At 31.6% G+C, this 17,978-nt stretch overlaps 1 protein-coding gene across 5 annotated transcripts in view; it reads left to right on the top strand.

Moving 5' to 3' along the window:
• Positions 1–17,978, top strand: part of LOC106671045 — a 31,269-nt gene that overhangs the window by 5,441 nt on the left and 7,850 nt on the right. For 2 of the 5 annotated variants that reach the window (XR_001341157.2, XM_014401803.2), the window contains exons 1-5: positions 3,399–3,512; positions 6,527–6,667; positions 7,883–8,140; positions 16,963–17,106; positions 17,784–17,840. Coding sequence is in view for 3 of the 5 variants with exons in the window: in XM_014401803.2 (XP_014257289.1) it covers positions 6,574–6,667; positions 7,883–8,140; positions 16,963–17,106; positions 17,784–17,840 (553 nt within the window). In the remaining 2 variants the exon portion in view is untranslated. Of the gene's footprint in view, positions 1–3,398; positions 3,513–6,526; positions 6,668–7,882; positions 8,141–16,962; positions 17,107–17,783; positions 17,841–17,978 lie in introns of those variants that run through there. The other 3 variants (XR_001341158.2, XM_014401805.2, XM_014401804.2) reach the window with 2 other exon arrangements.

Raw genomic sequence — 17,978 nt, 5'->3', positions numbered from 1 at the left:
TTACATATTTCATCTAGTATATCTCATTATTTTTAATTCTCTACTAAAATGTATTTGTATTTATATTTCTTTAATATTATCCGGTATTTCATAATTAAACTTAATGTGGACTTAATTAATTCAATTCTATATTTGCCAGGAAAGATGTTTATTTGTCTAATCCCTTGGTAGTTAAGGTAAATATAGGAGGCTTAATGTGGACTTAATTAATTCAATTCTATATTGGCCAGGAAAGATGTTTATTTGTCTAATCCCTTGGTAGTTAAGGTAAAAATAGGAGGTTACAAAGATTTTATTTGTTGCAGTTTTTACGATACAAAGTTTGAGTTTTATTTTTTTACAAAATTGATTTACTGGGTTGTTTTTGCTACCACCTAGTTAGTCCTGGAGCATACGAAAAAACCAACACCAACTTTGGATGAGTTACAACAATATTAATAATTGTTTATAAATTTTCACTTAGAATAGCTTCGATTTAACACTATAATTTATTTTTACTATTTCGTTACAGTGCAGCCAGAGTGTATAAGAAATGGTAATTTTTTTTTTGTGTCTGTAGACTACATTTTAAACTTCCAATCATTTTAATGGAATTATAATAAAATGTAAGTAGTCCGCAGAGCCTAAAACATGATAGAAGGATCAGCCTAACTCGACTCAGAATTGGCCATACGCGATTGATAAACAGATATTTTTTTGCCCAAAGCCAGCGTATGTTTCGCGTATCTTCTTTACCATGAAGATAAAGGCTGTCACAGTTACTTTAAGGGTGTCGTTTCTTGGCCCCTTATGGACAGCGAATAAGAATGACCACTACGAGTATTGTACTGATGTACGGCAACGAATCTTTGGCTCACCGGTACCGATTTTTGGAGAAGAGGCTGTTTTATTTTACATAGTATACTACATACATAGATATCTCGTTTTGTGTTCCCTTGTGGGTATATCGAGGGAGACTGAATTAGAGTGAATGTGAAGTGTGAGAGGGACGACGGTTGACAACTGATCCCCTGGTATAAAAGTTTAAGAGAGGAGAAAAAAATCGAAAATTTGAATTTTCGTAAAAAAGTAATTATTCTTTTTACTTAAGGTTTTTGACTTATTTTTTTTAAATCCCGCTCGTGACATTAATTTTTCATCTCAACCAAAAACCCTAGATAAAAAGAATAATTAATTGGAATGTTAAATTTAAACAATGTTTGCAAATCCCAGGCCCTGAAGATGATCTCAACAAAGATCGAAACGTTGGCACGATAAAGAAAATGTTGTTCTAAAACCTACGTCACACCAGATCGCATGTCACGATCCCCCAACAATCATCGACTAACGGTCACTAATCACCTCGCATTAATTGGAATAAGTAATGTGGTCAAGTATGACCACTAAACAAATATGGCTTAAGAAGTAAGTTTATAAGAAATGTGTGGTGTTTAGAGAGCGTTAATTAATGATTATTTGGAGAACGTGAGATGCGGTCCGGTGTGATGTAGATTTAGAAAAACATTTTCTTTATCGTGCCAACGTTTTGATCTTTATTGAGATCATCTTCAGGGCTCAAAGCGTTTGATGCATTTTGGCCACTCTCACCACGACACGCAATAATGACACATCAACACAGAGAACAAACACACCTCAAGAATAATCAAACCTCGTAGAATGAACACCTTATTAAATGAAAAGCAATTGCATATAAAATATTTCAACCATGCTAATGCAGAATGCAACTAAATTGTGATTTATGCTATTTTAGTTTTGTAAGTGTATGAATAATTTTTTGGCATACAAAAATGTCATTTTTTAAATTTTAAAGTACACCTAATCATTTTTAATCAATAATTATAAGAAACGTATTACTCAATCGTCTACATTATTTTGCAAAAGAGGTTTTAGTTAAAAAAAAATAGAATTAAAGAAGACAAAATCAAAAAGAGCAACGTCAGTTTACATTTTGCAGAAAACTGGATTTAAGTACTAATGATAAAATAAAATAAAAAAGTTAAATAAAAACAATTTATGTGTAGAGTGAAATTTTATTTTACTACTATTAATATACAATGTATACAAAGAATATAAAAATAAATAAAAATAATGTTAAAGAAAGAAGTAGAACAAATATTTATTTAGAGAATTTAAAAAGATTGGTTGGAAATTTTGCATTTTTGACAATTTTGGGCAATTTCTGTTAATTATTACGGGCTCTAATTAGGAAAGAAATTTGAAATAAAGCTGTTTTGTATTTATGAAGATGGAGATTTGAGCGAATTGAGTGCGAATCTTTGAGATGATATCTGGCTATTTAAATGGAAAAAAAATGTAAAAAGTCTGAGAAGATGTACTCTGGTGTTTGAAATGGCGGTTATTAAATTGAAAGTGTGTTTAAGATTTCTTTGAAAATACAAATTTTCGGCCAATGCATTTCTTTGAAGAAAAGGATAAATGTATCTTTTTTTTACACTAAAGCGGATAGAAAAATTTAAAACCAGCTCTATGTGCGAATAGTTGGAATAAAAGCGGCTATAAAAGTTTCTAAGATGGTAAAAGTACTTTATAGGGTTTCAGCCGGAGTATAATTCAGTCATCATTTTTAAAGACCAAAACTAAGTTAGTAACTTGAAAATAGAATTTCTGCACAATTTATTTTATGAATTGTCTAGAGGTCAATTTCGCTGAGCTGGTTTTTACTTCCAATTACTTCCAATCCATGCATTTGTGCCTATTAGTAATTGAGGTTAATCAGCCAATTGAATCTTCTCCATATCCTTATTAATCAATCTAATGCATTTTTCGATATCAGATTGGAGTATTGCATGTAGATTTGGAGGTTATCAGCAAAGAGTGTGTGGTTGTGAATGGCAAATCATAAAGGTAAGTACAGAAAAGAAGTGTCCCAGGAGGAAGCCTGAGGAACATCCCGCTTCACTGGTAACCACAAGATCTCATTTGTTTTCTCATGATCGTTTCCATCCAGACATATAAGACCCAAACCAATTTAGCTTTGAGCTGGATGACATAAGGAAGCCATCTTTTGAAGGATGACATGGTCCACAGTATCGAAGGGAGAGAAAAGGAGGACAAATTTTGGAGTAATGGATTTTGCACAATAGTAATTTATTTACCAAACACTTTTTGATTTGTATTATCTGTTTTGAAATCTATTGTGCAAAACCTTTTGTATTTTTTAACAATAACCTAACGAAAAACAGGTATTTTTATGTATACGAAGGTAATTCATTTTCAGGGGGGTTTCTTGGGGTTTGGTCTCTCTCAACCCGTACGGATTAATACCCTTCATTGGGGTCAATTTCGGTAAACAAACGCTCTTCGGCGAGGGGCGCGGTATCCTTCAGTTGTTTTGTTTACAGATAAATCTGGGCCAGAATTTGGACCAGGAGGGGCGGAATGAAAAAGAGAGGGGTAAGGGCGTTCCTTAGATAGGGGGGACCGACTTGTTTCCCAGTAGTCGAGGTAGTTCTGTGCAGTGAAGGGGAGCATCTCATCAACGAATATCCTAGGTGAGCTGGTCTTTCAAAGAAATAATTTAAATTAATAAATCAAATCAAGAAGCTATGAACTTCGGGGTGAAGGGAAATTGTACGAGCCACTATCAATGACAACAAAATAACCACAGTTGCTTCATAATTTTTTTTAATATAGCAATATAAAAGTTTAAGCATTTCCAAATGAAAGACATATAAAAAATTTTCTTTAAACAATTGATTAAACATGTAGTAAATCAAATATGTCACATGGTTACTTGGTACTCAACTTTTTCAAATTTTCAATTTTTATTAACGGAAAAATGGTACAAAATGATCCTTTTATAACTCATATTCAAATAAACTCAAAACCACATAAACTCTTTCTAATTTTCCAAGAAATTTTTTATTTGTTAAATAATATCATAAATGCAAAACTATATAAAATATTGTTTAAGTACTGTATGTATTATAAAAGTATGTAATGATAAATTAGGATATCTTATTAAACTAGAATTAGTTTAAATTTGCTTGAAAAATTTAAAAAAAATGCTTTAAAATTGGGTTTTTAAAGTGTGATTAAATTGTTTTCTTCAATGAAATTAAAAACTCAATGCTCTCAGTTATTGGGTTTGTGGATAACTGAGATCATTAATTAGCTGGTTGATAATCTACATAGTTAAAAACTCAAAAACTTAGTAAATTGATTTTTTTTTGTGTATTGAAAATTGTCTTTTTCTTGAAAGGAATCCATTTTGGGGGGTAACTTTAGCCGGATTATTACTCGCCCCCATTCCCTTACTCTAAATTTTCACGTTGGGTACATTTGCGAAAGAAAGCTCAAATTACAAAATTTCGACTCTAATGGAATATTACAATAATATAATGTTCTAATTTAAGTACAGGCATCGTGAAGGTAGTTAATTGCGAATCATAAATTTTGCCGCATTTAAAATGGGAAAGGCCAATTGGCCGGGGGATGAAAGCGTGCTGCCGAGGTCGCGGCCTAAATACGTTGGAGTATTAATAAACGTTTAAAAATTTATTCGCCCAAAAGTACTGCTGCTCTATTTTTGGACCAAGTGTGAGCATTAATTTATCACGGCGGAAGGTTTGCACTTCAAATACCCAAAATTCCACTTGCAAATTAAAACTACTCGAACTATAATTAAAAGCAAAAAGTAACAACAATAATTTACACAATTTTAAAAACTATCTTTGAAAATTAAAATTTATAAATACAATCCAAGGCTGTATAGTATAATATTTCAAATCCGTCCAGGATTTTTACTAAATTTAACATATATTTCAAATGAACTTAATATTTTAACCGATACATTTGCCTTGAATGCTCCTTTTGTCACGGGTTGGAAAATGGGTCTAGGGATTTGTCATAGTTCCAATTCGAGCCTATTCTATTCTTGGCTTTTGGCCCTCTTGTGCTGCCAAAAACACTTTGCACTAGTTTTTCGATCCAATTTTTTCAACCCGTCCTCTAAATTTAATTATCGCCGTATGAGTAACAAGTAAATTACAACCGGGGCTTTGCAATAAACTGTAATACATTAAAATTATAAACCTACCGATTTACAATTACGATTCTGTGATAAAAATAAAATTGATAATTAACGAGAAGAAAATAGTACTACAAATATATAGTAGGATTTTTTTAATTTACTCTAAGCTTTTGAGGTGAGAACATTTTGCAAAAGATCATTTTAATAAGTAAACTTAAATTAGCTAAAGAGAACATTTGGTTAGGTGCCGAAACGTCAAATAAAAGGATAAAACTGCAGAGAGTAGTTTAATATAAATAAAATACAATTATGTCTACAATATTGAAAGAGAAAATAATACGTGATAATGTAATAATAATAAAAATTGTAATGATGAAACAAGAAAGAAGAAAAAAACATTATTATAAGACAGCCTTATTTAGTTTTGTTTGAACTACAAAAAATTATATTAGCATCTAATTTAAAACTAGGCAACTTAATAAAAGCATACGATTCAAAGACATTTCGTTGTAAAATTAGCAAATAAAATAGAGTAATACAAATAATAATGCACAATGGAATAAAGAAAAAGGATAAAAAAATATGAAATTTTAGTTAAATCCCTCATCCTTCCAGATAAAACATTGTACAAACCATATAAAATATATTTTTCATATATTAAGAACGACAAAAACCTAGTAAATAAAATAAAATAAATTAATTAAATTAATTATTAGAATTATTTTGTACTCTCTATACTGCAGTGACAGTATAGAATTATTTATCTATCTTAATCGACCATTTTTTCTCATTTACTACTAATTACAGCTACTATTATTGTTGAAATTTTTCTATTTTATTTAAATATAAATATTTATTTATATGTATGATATGGGGGAGAGCACAAAATTTTATACGTGAATTGCATTTGTGGTTTGGGCGATATTTATTTTTACGCAATCGAATTATTTTTCATTAAAAAATATAAATATCTGAAATTTGTTCATTTTTGGTCATACATAAAATAAACCAAATACAGTTTTCACAACCACAATGATGCCAGCAGATGCTGAAATAATACCACACAATCAATCAAATTGGAATAGATGTTGCTATAAATCGGACACCGCAAGGCCTGACATATTTTAAACCACTAAAAAATTCTAAAATTGTCGTTATTAAGAGGAAAATTATTGGTGGGCAATTTTTTGTTGGTGAAAACCTGGGATAACACCAAGTGTATGTTTTTAAAGTTCATTGAGAATTTATTTTAATTTTTTGAGTAAATTCGTTTTGTAATTTGATTGTTTCCAACCTTTTTTCCCTGCCCATTTTTGCTGGTTTAGATTGTCAGGCGGATTTTGGCTTTTCGCCTTTTTCAGTGGTTCTGATAACTAAAATACAGTTTCGTCACTTCAAAGTGGAATTAGGGGATTTAAACTTTTAGTTACTATGTTTAATGATATTGGGTTTTTTCGTACATTTTTCCCATTAAGAAGAAATGTTCTGTGTTGTTAATTAATGATAATTTATTATAAGTACGTTCTTTTTCAGGGCATTAAGAGAGAGGTCGTAAACGAAAAACAACTACAAAAAGAAAAATGTTGCTCCACAACCACCTTGATATGATCGGGAGGAACGAGCCGATCCAGAGGAAAGCCAAATTCTGGCAGTCTTATGTCAGAGCTCTTAAAGGTAAGACAACGTGAAAAGCGCTAGGCAATCATCCTTATTGACTGATGAAAAATGTAATATCAAGCGACTTGTTGATATCAAGTCAATTATCCAATATGGCACTTGTATTCGAAAAACCTTTTTTGGCTAAATCCTGAATGTCGCATTCATGCAAATGTAAAGATTCTATACATATTATAATGAGCCAGTAAGCCTGCCCTTTTTCAACTTTTCTTAGAATGATATGAGAATCAATATGAATTTCTTCAATCAAAGTTTTGAGGGCGGAAAAATACATTGTCGTCCGAGGTTATATAAGTCGTCATATATCTTAACACTAAGAAAGAAGAGAGTCGTTTACCTTATCACCCAAAGCCTAATTGACGTGAATATAACCATTTGGATGTTCAGGTAAACGTCTCTCTTCTTTCTCTATCCAGTTGCCAGTCTTTCTCTACTTCACGGCGTCGTAACTGAAGAAAAAATATACAATGATAAACCCACAAACTTTACACATGTAATACAATATATAGCCCCACCATTCACGCTAATAAATTGCGCGCGCGCACACACACACACACACACACACACACACACACACACACACACCAAACTTTATTCACTCTCCCAGAGTACCCGATATTCTTAAAGGTAATTGGGGAAGAAGCCCCTCCATTTACGCAAATGAATCACATTCCCACGCACATGCAAAAGTTAATTCGCACTGTCGCTGAGAGTAGTCGATATTCTTCAAAGAAATTGGGGAAGTAGCCCTTGTTTTAATGAACTATTTATATTAAAAAACATTAAAAATTAGATAATTATACTTGTATGCCCTAATTTTGTCTATTTTCGTGCTAGATTTGGCATCATATTTGATTTATTTTCCAATTGAAGGAAATCACCTGTTTTGAGAACTATTTGAACTGCTAACGTAGAACAGTATAATTTTTTAGAAATTAATAAAATTTATCTCAGTATATTACGTTATAATGTTAACCAAACTATCAACAATTTTGAACAAATACACATTATGCAAAATACTTATGTTTATTTTTTAAACTCGATATGATTCTCAGTTTAAATTTTAGTTTAAAAGGGATTCAGCTTTAAAGACGACAAGTTGTGATCGTGACAGGCAGTTTATTTATGCTGGTTTCCCTTTTTGATGTCTGTCGTATTCACCATGAGATCAAATGTAATAGTAACTTATGAGTTAATACATTTTTTTTTCAGGCACTGATGACATAAGGGCACCAGAGGCGTCCCACTACTCTCGCTACCCATCATCCAGGGGTCTTTTCCGTCCCCTTCTCGACTCTTTCCCAACTTGGCCCCACGTCAAGTCTATGTACGACGACCCGATCGCCCCGTCCGACAGGATCTCCGTCCCTGGCTACCGTTACCTCCCTATATCCAGGGAAACATACGGCCTTTCCCCGAGGAACATCTACCCACATCACTACTCGAGCCTGGACCGTTATCCGCGCACCGGTAGGTACTGAACACATCAAAAAAATCTCCACGGGAACAGCTATGACCGGAGTGAAATAGCTCCAACCTCTCTCTTATTCGAACACACGACTCCCGCTTTACCATCGTTGTTCCCTGTGGGATTAAGATCGAAGTTTAACTATAGCCGAATCGTCTGAATGTGTTCACTTTTTCACCTATCAACCAGTCGAGAAAACCACATAATTTTTTTTTATCTTTAACAAACAGCGTTTGGTTTCGAGTTTCACTTGATCAATCGCTCATATTGTTTTCACTTATTTTAATTACATTACAAAATCTTCAGATCCAAAAAAATGCTTATATTAATACAAAACTTAGAAAACTATCGGGATTATCCATCGTTATTGTAACTAAAACTAAAATTTGATTGTAATAATCTCTTAAATGTTTATTTTAAATCATTAATTTGTTATAATTTAAAAAATCTATATTTATTTATTATTTTAAGGCAGAGTACAGTACTACTGTAGAGTCAAAGTAGTCTCCTGGCTAAATTGAATTTCCATCTACTTTGTAAATTTTATAAAACATCATATTTTTTTCGTTTTTCTATGGTCAATAAAAATTACCATTTAAAGACTGTGAACAGAAGTGTGTGTTTTTTTTACGAATCACCTGCTAACCTGTAACCTCTAACCTTGGCATGGTCAAATGTTTTTAGCAATTAATAAATACAAAGGGGGATAATGTCCATTTATAAATAAAATAGGCATGATTTTTGCTGCAAGAAATAATTTTTGTTCCCATACGCTTTATTTTATTCTTTATTTACCACAGTCTTTGGTCAATCGACCTTTTTCATTAGATGATCTGAACGCTCACCTTTGTTTTTATTCGCTCTTGATTAAAATTAAAATTGACCATGTCAAAGAACAAAATCGCAAAGCCTAAGGCATTAATTAATATTTTGCTTCAAATGAAACAAAAAATCATTCATCCGGTACTTCGATTCAAGTTACTGACACTTGTACATAACCATACTGAAATTCATTTTTTTTAATGAAGTTTTTTTCATATAAATAAAATCATCTCCAAGCATGTACTTGTACATAGTGTGATGCTTGGGCGGTGCTTTTTTTAAACATATATTTTCTCTTTTTTAAAATACTACGTCCGCAAACATTGATAGTAACGTTAGAAGCGAATTTATTCTAGTGCGTAAATCCTAATTCAGTAATGTATCTTGGTTAAAAAGAAATTAACAAAATAGAGAAAAGTGTAAATCGTTGATTTTGAATTAGCTTGAAGAGATATTTTAAAATAACCCAAAACCTAGCCATAGAGTAAGACACGAGTCACTGATTGTGGATGGTGCAACTCCCGACGGCAGTGAATTTTTGGAGCTGGACACCGATCTCCAAACCTCGATTGAACGATTTTCCAAAAAGGAATGCCAGCCAACATGTTTTTTCTAAAATATTTTTTAAACAATTTTTTTATTAAAAGAAAATTCTATCAGACGATCACGATTACGCTACCAGTTCAAGCACGACGAAAAGTATCACTTTCAATTTGGTAAGTACAAGTTTTTATTTTTTATATATTTTATTTAATCATTTTTAATACTAGCTTCATTATGCTTTGTACATAGCTTTTTACCGCTATATATTTCATGCTTTCTATCATGATGATTTTAAAACAAACATTCAGTTTTACAAAGTACTCATTTAGCCAGTTCCAGAAGTTTCATGAGAAATTGATTGTTTTTATATTAAAAGAAAAAATTATTCTCTAAAAATATTATTTAATTGAAATATCGCGAAAATATTTAGTGCCCCTGGGAGGTTCCCAAAGAAATGACATATTGGTAGAATTTTGTTCTAAATTAACTAGATGACCACCCATTCCTCTTTTCTCCATTAATTAGTAAAAAAATTATCATAGTAGATAATTAAATGGAGGAAGTAAAGCGTCAATGTAGTTTCAATTTAATTCAAGCCAATTAAAAAAAATTCAAAATTCTTAGGTTTCTTAGTTCAGTTTTAGGTATATAAAAAGTTATCGTAAACCATAGGACTAGTTTTGAAGAAAACTAAAAAAAAAAAATTGAAATTTCAAATATCCTGATATATTAAGAAAGACAACTGAACCAAAATAATTTTATACACAAATAATAATATTTGATAAAACCAGTTTCTTTCTTTCATTTAGAAAAAATAGAAAAATCAACTTAACTTTTTCATTAGGTTTAAAAGCGCATTTATATACAATTAAAACTACATTTGTAAATAAATTATTAAACTTTACTCACTTCACTATTCGATTTTGCAGTTTTAATACACACTGGTATCCTTAGCACACCCCATAACAATTGTAGCAAAATTAATGTTTAAAGAACTCGAAACCACTGGCATAAACGATAACATAAAGCTTCCCAACATCTAACACTTGCCAGCAAATCTAAAAACGAATAGCGTTTCCGTTGAATGATAATCTAAATAATCGAACTAAATTTACTACAAACACTTCACACAAATCTTTTTACAATTCCTAACGACTGATGTACTGAATGAGTGTTTCAATAGATTAATTAAGACTGAATGGACATCAAAATGGGATTATCGAATAATATATTTCGTTATTTTTTATCTTGTCTATGTTATTGTAGCCATAGTATACAATATGTTTTGATATTACAAGTGTTAATAAATCAATGTTTCATGTTTGCTATAAATATTAAGTTGATATTTTAAGTTTTGCTAATGAATGACCAAATGACACATCTAAAAACACTTTTGTTGGCCTTAGTCGTTGATATTTACCTAGCTACTTAATCGTAACATTTTATTATGGATATTTGTTACCATTGTACTATAACCTGTAGTCCTGTAATAATTTCGTTTAAATAAGCTAAATTTGACTCAACGTGCTTAATAATGACCGTTAAGCCTACTAGGGTGCTTAAGGACAGGGATAGGGATAAAAGAGGCGGTCACAAGGCCTTCTGCACCTCGACCTGAATAGATCCATTATGCTCTTGTGTTTTTGATAGTTCACTGCTAGCTTCAAGTTGTTAATCAGTCTTCATACATTTACCAGCGGCTTCTTAGTGTAAAATCTTGCTTGCTGTTTTTCCTATCCAAGTTGCAAGAACATGCACCTACCTAGGTACCTTCACAGAAACAAGCATGCTCTTCCTGGCAGTACAGGCAGTGTTTCTCCTGTCTGTACTCCTATCTGGTGCATGGGTTTTCTTAAGTGGCAATGTCCTGTCAGAAGTCCAACCAGAACCTTGATTCGGTTGATGTTGCCTTCCAGGAATTCCTTTGTACGTTTAGCGGATGGCCTTATATAAATCCCTTTGCTTACCTCATAATTGTGGTTAACCACCAGGTTTTGAACTCATTATGGATTCATTTTTCTGGCAGAATGTTAAGCCACAGTTGGGTTGAGGTCCCAGAGTCCATATTGACTCCCCTCTTTGGCCAGCATGACAACCTTTTCGATGCCTATATGCCCCGAGAGCCCAGAAACCCATGGTCAGTTCATTAGTGTCACTGATGTCCTGATTGATGATTAGTATCAGGGCCTCCATGCAGTTCCAAACACACTTTGCCTTCACCTCACATTAGTCGAGGGCGTTTAGTGCTGCCTGATGTCAGAGAATATGGCTATCTTCCGGGAATGTATTCCTATTTTAATTTTCCTGGCGCAGCAGTGTTCACTGGCTATGATTTCAGACTGAAAAACTATATAATATTTAGCTAGGTTTACCGTCAGTTCGGTCTTAGGATTCATCCCGAAGACTCCAGCCCCGTGCCCTTGTCGGTTTTGAAGTCATCGTGTTCCTTATGCCCATTTTCCCGTTCTGGTATCAGTATCTTGTACTTTCTAGTAAAATTGTATTTTGGAGTAGTGGCATAGATTGGCATGCCTAATATGGCATCTACCTGAATCTCCTCCCTCAGCTTCCATTGTTTATTTTCATGCCTATCGTTGCAGATGGTTGGCCATTGTGAGCGTGTGGGTTGCTGCTCTGGCTTCTCCTTGGATTAAAATAAAGTGGTGGACAGTTTTTGGGTGCCACTTAATAGCCTGATTGCTTTGGCTTGCAGTGTCTTGGTCCACCACACCACCGACCCATTGACCTTAATTCGCAGGTGGACATGAGCCATAGGGACATTTTGGGGTTTAAACCCCTGTTTTTGGCTCAGAGCTTTCAAGGGGCTTAACAGTTGAAAGGAAAACAAAAGTAAGAAGTAATGTTGATCGATTCTGAATACTGTAGGTGATGATTAATTATTTCTCTACTGGCCGTTCATTCATAGTTCATATTAGAAATATTTGAAGTATACAAATTTAATAAAAAATCTTGTCATTAGTTTTCTTTTATTCCAATTATATTTAATTATAATAATAATTCTTATTGGTGGGATAGAATTCGGTCGAACATTTGATATCCTTAAAGAGTTACAGCTGAAAAAAGTACGGAACAAATAAGCCTTTCGACTTTTCGATGGATTCATATCTATCATCATAATTATACATACTTAACTTAAAACTATTGATTCAACATTTAAGGGAACGTTTATTCTACCTTAAGAGTAATAGATAATTTTTTTACATTATTTGTTATCAAATGTTTTTCGTTGAAAATTATGTATTACATTACCTAGGAAATTATTTTTAAATGAAAATTATATACGTTGTAGTATGAGATTTCAATTTACTATTAGTAATAAATAAAGTACAAAACATAAAAACAACCATTATGAAGTTAAATTTTAAAAACTTAACTTTTTTAAAAAAGAAAAGATACTTTAATTTTGTATATTAGAAAAGAAAGTTCAAACGTAAACTGAAAATTAAACAAACCAACTTTCAAAGTATTATCAGAAAAAGAATAAGTAGTTACTAAGCCATCAAAATAGCCAACAGAACGTATTCAAAAACAGATGGAGATTTTGCATTTTTGACATCTATGAGCAGATTCTGAGATTTCTTTGTATTGATGAACAGTCTGTCGGCCACGTTTCGGTATCTACAGTGTGTCTGTTCAGAAGCGAACATCACAGTTCAACGAAATAGGTAGGCCAAAATGATCGATACCGATCGAATTTAAAGACATTTGTTATAATTTTTGCATGCTCTGATGAGGAAACCGTTTAGAAAAAGAATGTTTTGGATTTTGAGGACACAGATAAGTAGGATTCAAATTAATTGAGCGGGATCTACGTGGTTTGATCTGGCTATTTGATCAAAAGATTTTCAAAAGGTAGTCTGGGATATTCGAGTACACTGAAGATTGGTGTACTACAATTGCAAAAAAATGGGCAATTGTAGGTTTTGCCATCTATTATCACTGATTATATTGGGCTGCTGAATTTATGTGAATTTTTAAATTTGGATGTAATAAAGTCACATTTGAACAAAAATGGATTGAAAAACATTAGTACAATTTAATAATATTAAAATATAATAATATAATAGTATTAATAGGTCATGTTATCATTTGATTTGCGTTCTAAGAGTGATCAATAAAATCCGGCAGCTTTAGAAATCACGGCGCCCAGTTTATTCCATTCTTCAAGACACTTGTGTGTTGCTAAACTTACTTTTTCAACCGGTCTAAAAATATGCAAAGACAATCGTATGGACCTGGGCCAAATTCCCTCAGACAAAGTCACTGGTTTGGAAAATTCTAATTAACATCAAAATAAATTTCGGGCGGTACAGATTTGTATACAGAAGTATATTTTGTGAATGATGTGTTATAAAATTTCCAATAAACTTACAATGTAAAGCTCACCGAAAGGAATAGTGCTGGCCCTCTAGTGGATATAAAAGCTTAAATTTAGCCATTTTGTAGTGTTTGTCTTAAATAAAATGTTAAAATTTTAAATTACACGCTTTTACATTATCTATTTATAATATACACATATAGTATGCAAAAACTGTTTTCTCAATCAATACTTGTTTGTTATATTCTGATGTATTATTGTTGTTAATGTTTTAACCGTTGCCCTTCTGTTTAAATTCGTCTATTTCTCGCAATATATTTTTAAGATATAAGTTTTAAATTTGGTTTTGATTGAAAGCTATCTCACGATTCGTAGTTAAAAATCATCTTTGAACAATTTTCGTTCGTTTGTATTTCATAGATAGATTGTCGGTAGATACATTGGTTCTTGTGAATCTCTTGTAATACAACTGATTCCATTCTTGTGACGGGAGGGAATGATTGAATGATACGTAACTATTAATTTTTCGTTATCTATCATTTTTGTCTGCCTATCCTCTCCAGGTTGATCTTCATTCTAGCATTTTGCCATCTACAGTACTGGCTGATGACCAGAGGATAGGCCCAGTGAAGATAGGCTGCCCAAAATGATAGACACCGATAAAATTTAAAGGCAGTTTGTTATAATTTTGGAATGCTACGATGAGGAAAATCTTTTAGAAAAAGCATGTTTTGGATTTTGAGGATATCGATCAAAATTATTTAAATTGATTGAGCGGGATCTACGCGATTTGATCTGACTATTTGAAAAAAAAAAAAAGATTTACAAAGTTACTGTGGAATTTTAGAATGAATATTACAATTAAAAGTTAGTAATAGGATTTCTTAGTGAACATAAAGTTTCGACCAATGCAATTTGTTGTAGAAGAGGGTTATTATCTTTTTCCTCCATTAAAAAAGAAAGGGACAGGAATTTATAGTACGCTTACGGTTTTTGAATTGTTGTGATATTTAGTTCAAACAATAAAACAAAAAGAAAAAAAATTGAAAGAAAATTTCTAGGAGAGCGCCTATTGATTTAGAATTTACAGTTACATATAATACTAAAATTTACTCATTATTCTGGATTTGTACATCACTGATGATGTGCGTACTACAATTGGAAAAAGATAGGCAATTATAGAATTTGCCCCTATTATCTTGGGCGCCCCTGTGTTCCAAAATTTTGTTTAGTCAGTTCAGTAAAAAATTCATGTTAATTTTTAAATTTGGATGTAATAAAGTCACATTTAAACAAAAATTGAATAGAAAAAGATTAATCTAATTTAAATTATATAAAGTTTTTGTTGATAAAGTAAAGTTTATAATGTTTTTGTTTAAAAAATTAATTTTAAGTTTAATATGTTCCTGGCAATTGGATTTTTTCCCGTTGTGAATATGCTTTTTAGTTTTATTTACTATATCGCATAGTCAGCAATAAATTTCTTTAGATTTTATAATAATATTTAAAATTCACAAATAATTAATTTGGAATGGGTTAAGATTTTTTATTTCTAATACTACTTGACGTTTGAGTTTCTACATTTTATAAAAATACTATATTGTGATGTGACCCGTGGCCGACGACCCTACTGTACGTACAACGGAATAATTAATAGTGTACAAAAATTTCGTTCGAAAATAACCAAAATTTGGCATGCTGTCTTCGATCCTTCGTGAGCAGCTGCCGTACAAACTAAATTTAAATAGAATTTTTTTTTTAAAGAAAGTTTCAAGTTTGTATGCTGCCTGTTTTTTAAGAATTTTTTAAACTTAACAAAGAGTATTAATAGGTCTTGTAATCATTCGATTTACATTCTAAGAGTGCTCAATAAAATCCGGCAGCTCTAGAAATCACGGCGCCCGGTTTATTCCATTCTTCAAGACACTTGTGTGTTGCTAAACTTACTTTTTCAACCGGTCTAAAAATATGCAAAGACAATCGTATGAACCTGGGCCAAATTCCCTCAGACAACGTCACTGGTTTGGAAAATTCTAATTAAAATCAAAATAAATTTATTGTAGATTTTTATAGTATTTTAGAAATAGTCATTTTTTTCTCTGGGAGTGTATAAAAAGGTTTGTTTGTAAGGGTCGATACTTTATACAAATTTCCATTCAGCGGACGGTCTAGATTTGTATGCAGAAGTATATTTTATGAATGATATATACTAAAATTTCCAATAAACTTACTAAAGTAAAGCTCACCGAAATTAATAGTACTGTTTTTACTTGGCCCTCCATTTTGAAAAGAAAAGGGCTTCAATTTAGCCGTTAGATAGGGTTTTTCTTAAATAAAACATTAGAAATTTTTTTTTATATATGTTTGATATGTATTTAAATTTGAATGTTGCACAGAGTTAATAAAACAATTTAAAAGTCTAGCTTTATCAGATTTTTGACAAAATTTAGAAGCAAATTAGATCAGAAGGTCAGGAAGTTGGATATTCAAATTTTTATTCCTTCGAAAATGATCTTAAACTCTTAGATTAGACACACACCTTGTAGACCCTGGGTAATGGGTTCAATTTCCATCGCCACCCCTGGAATTTCTCACCCTGACTCTGTCCTCCAATTATTTACTTTGGAAAAGGGTTAAATATTAAATTTTTTTAAAATAAAACTGTCTCGTGTAAAAAATTATTATTTATTGTTGTATTACTGCAAAAGTTAATTATAAATCCATTTCTGTTTAATGGTCTAATTTGACCAAATTACTTATTTCAATTAATTATTCTTTTTATGTAAGGTCTTGGTTGAGATGAAAAAGTTAGTGTCACAAGCAAGATTCAAACGCATGACCTTTGGTTCAATACGCCGCTACTTGAGCTATCATGACTTCAGTCCACTCAAACAACAACTCCCCCATCTCAACCTACAACCTTTCAAATTTTCCCTCTTTTTGCCAAAATTATTTTTATTATTTCGTCAAATTAAACATATAGCTAGGTCTAAAAATGTGGCCAATTTGAAAACATTTTAAAGTTCATAAATAGTTTTAGCAGATTGAGCAAGCAGCCACACCTTAAATCAAAATAAAGACAAAATAAAAAATCTTATCCTATTCTATATCTCATTACAGAATACTACTATCCTTTTACTGACTGGGATCGTCTTGACCGCCAACCTGAACATAAGTACCTGAACCCGGCCTACAGGAAGCCATTTGTTAAGGAGTACACTATTGGACCCGATGGAGCCAAAGTTCCACTTTACACGTATACAGGTATGATGGTTCCCTGGAATTCTTAGCATGAATTAAAAATTTTTAATAAATATTGATTAAATTTGCAACATTAACGAAAATGTGAGGGTTTTGAAAATACTTTTATGTATCTTCAAGTTTACCTTGTTTAGTTTTTTCTATTAAACTTAATATTCATTATTATTCAACTTTATTTTATACATATATATTAAAAAGTTTTGAGTGTACATTTCTAACGTTTTTGAAATATGTAATTTTTTAAAAATCTTAATTACATGACTGTTTGACAACTAGTTTTATTGTCTCATTTGTACATGTGAGACTTAGTTTTGCTGGTTTGGATTTAATTAAGCGTTCAGGCTAATTAATTAACCAAATGACAAGAATTATATAATTTTATCAGATTTTTTGAAAATATACTTCCTTCTTTGTAATCAAATTTAATGATTCTTCATTTTATATTTAATTTAAAACAGATATTGTATTATGCTAATTTAATTTTGTGTTTATTTATTTGATCCTGGGATTCAAGAAATCTGATGCCATCTAAAGTTGGATTAAAACAAATTCTATCAAGAATGGCCAACTGACTTGTCTACTTGTCAGCAACAATAGCATTATTGATATTAAACAGGCCAATAGCTGCTTTTGGTTGTAATTTGTTTAATTTTATTCATCAAACTCAAGTATTTTTCCAGATTTACCCAAGGTGACTATCAAGAGCGTATTCCTCAAACCGTTCGTCCCACCGTACAGTTAGTAACTTTAATTGGCAAAATGAATATCAAAATTAATCAAATGTGCACTAACCAATTTATGCTTCTTAATCATAGTTATGAAAATAATTTGGAATCTTCACATAAAACTACAAATATAAAATTTCAGGTTTTAAA

This window comes from Cimex lectularius, unplaced genomic scaffold (assembly GCF_000648675.2).
Source record: "Cimex lectularius strain Harlan isolate CLEC.00 unplaced genomic scaffold, Clec_2.1 scaffold179, whole genome shotgun sequence".
Lineage (NCBI taxonomy): Eukaryota > Metazoa > Arthropoda > Insecta > Hemiptera > Cimicidae > Cimex > Cimex lectularius.
This window is presented reverse-complemented; position numbering and strand designations above follow the sequence as displayed.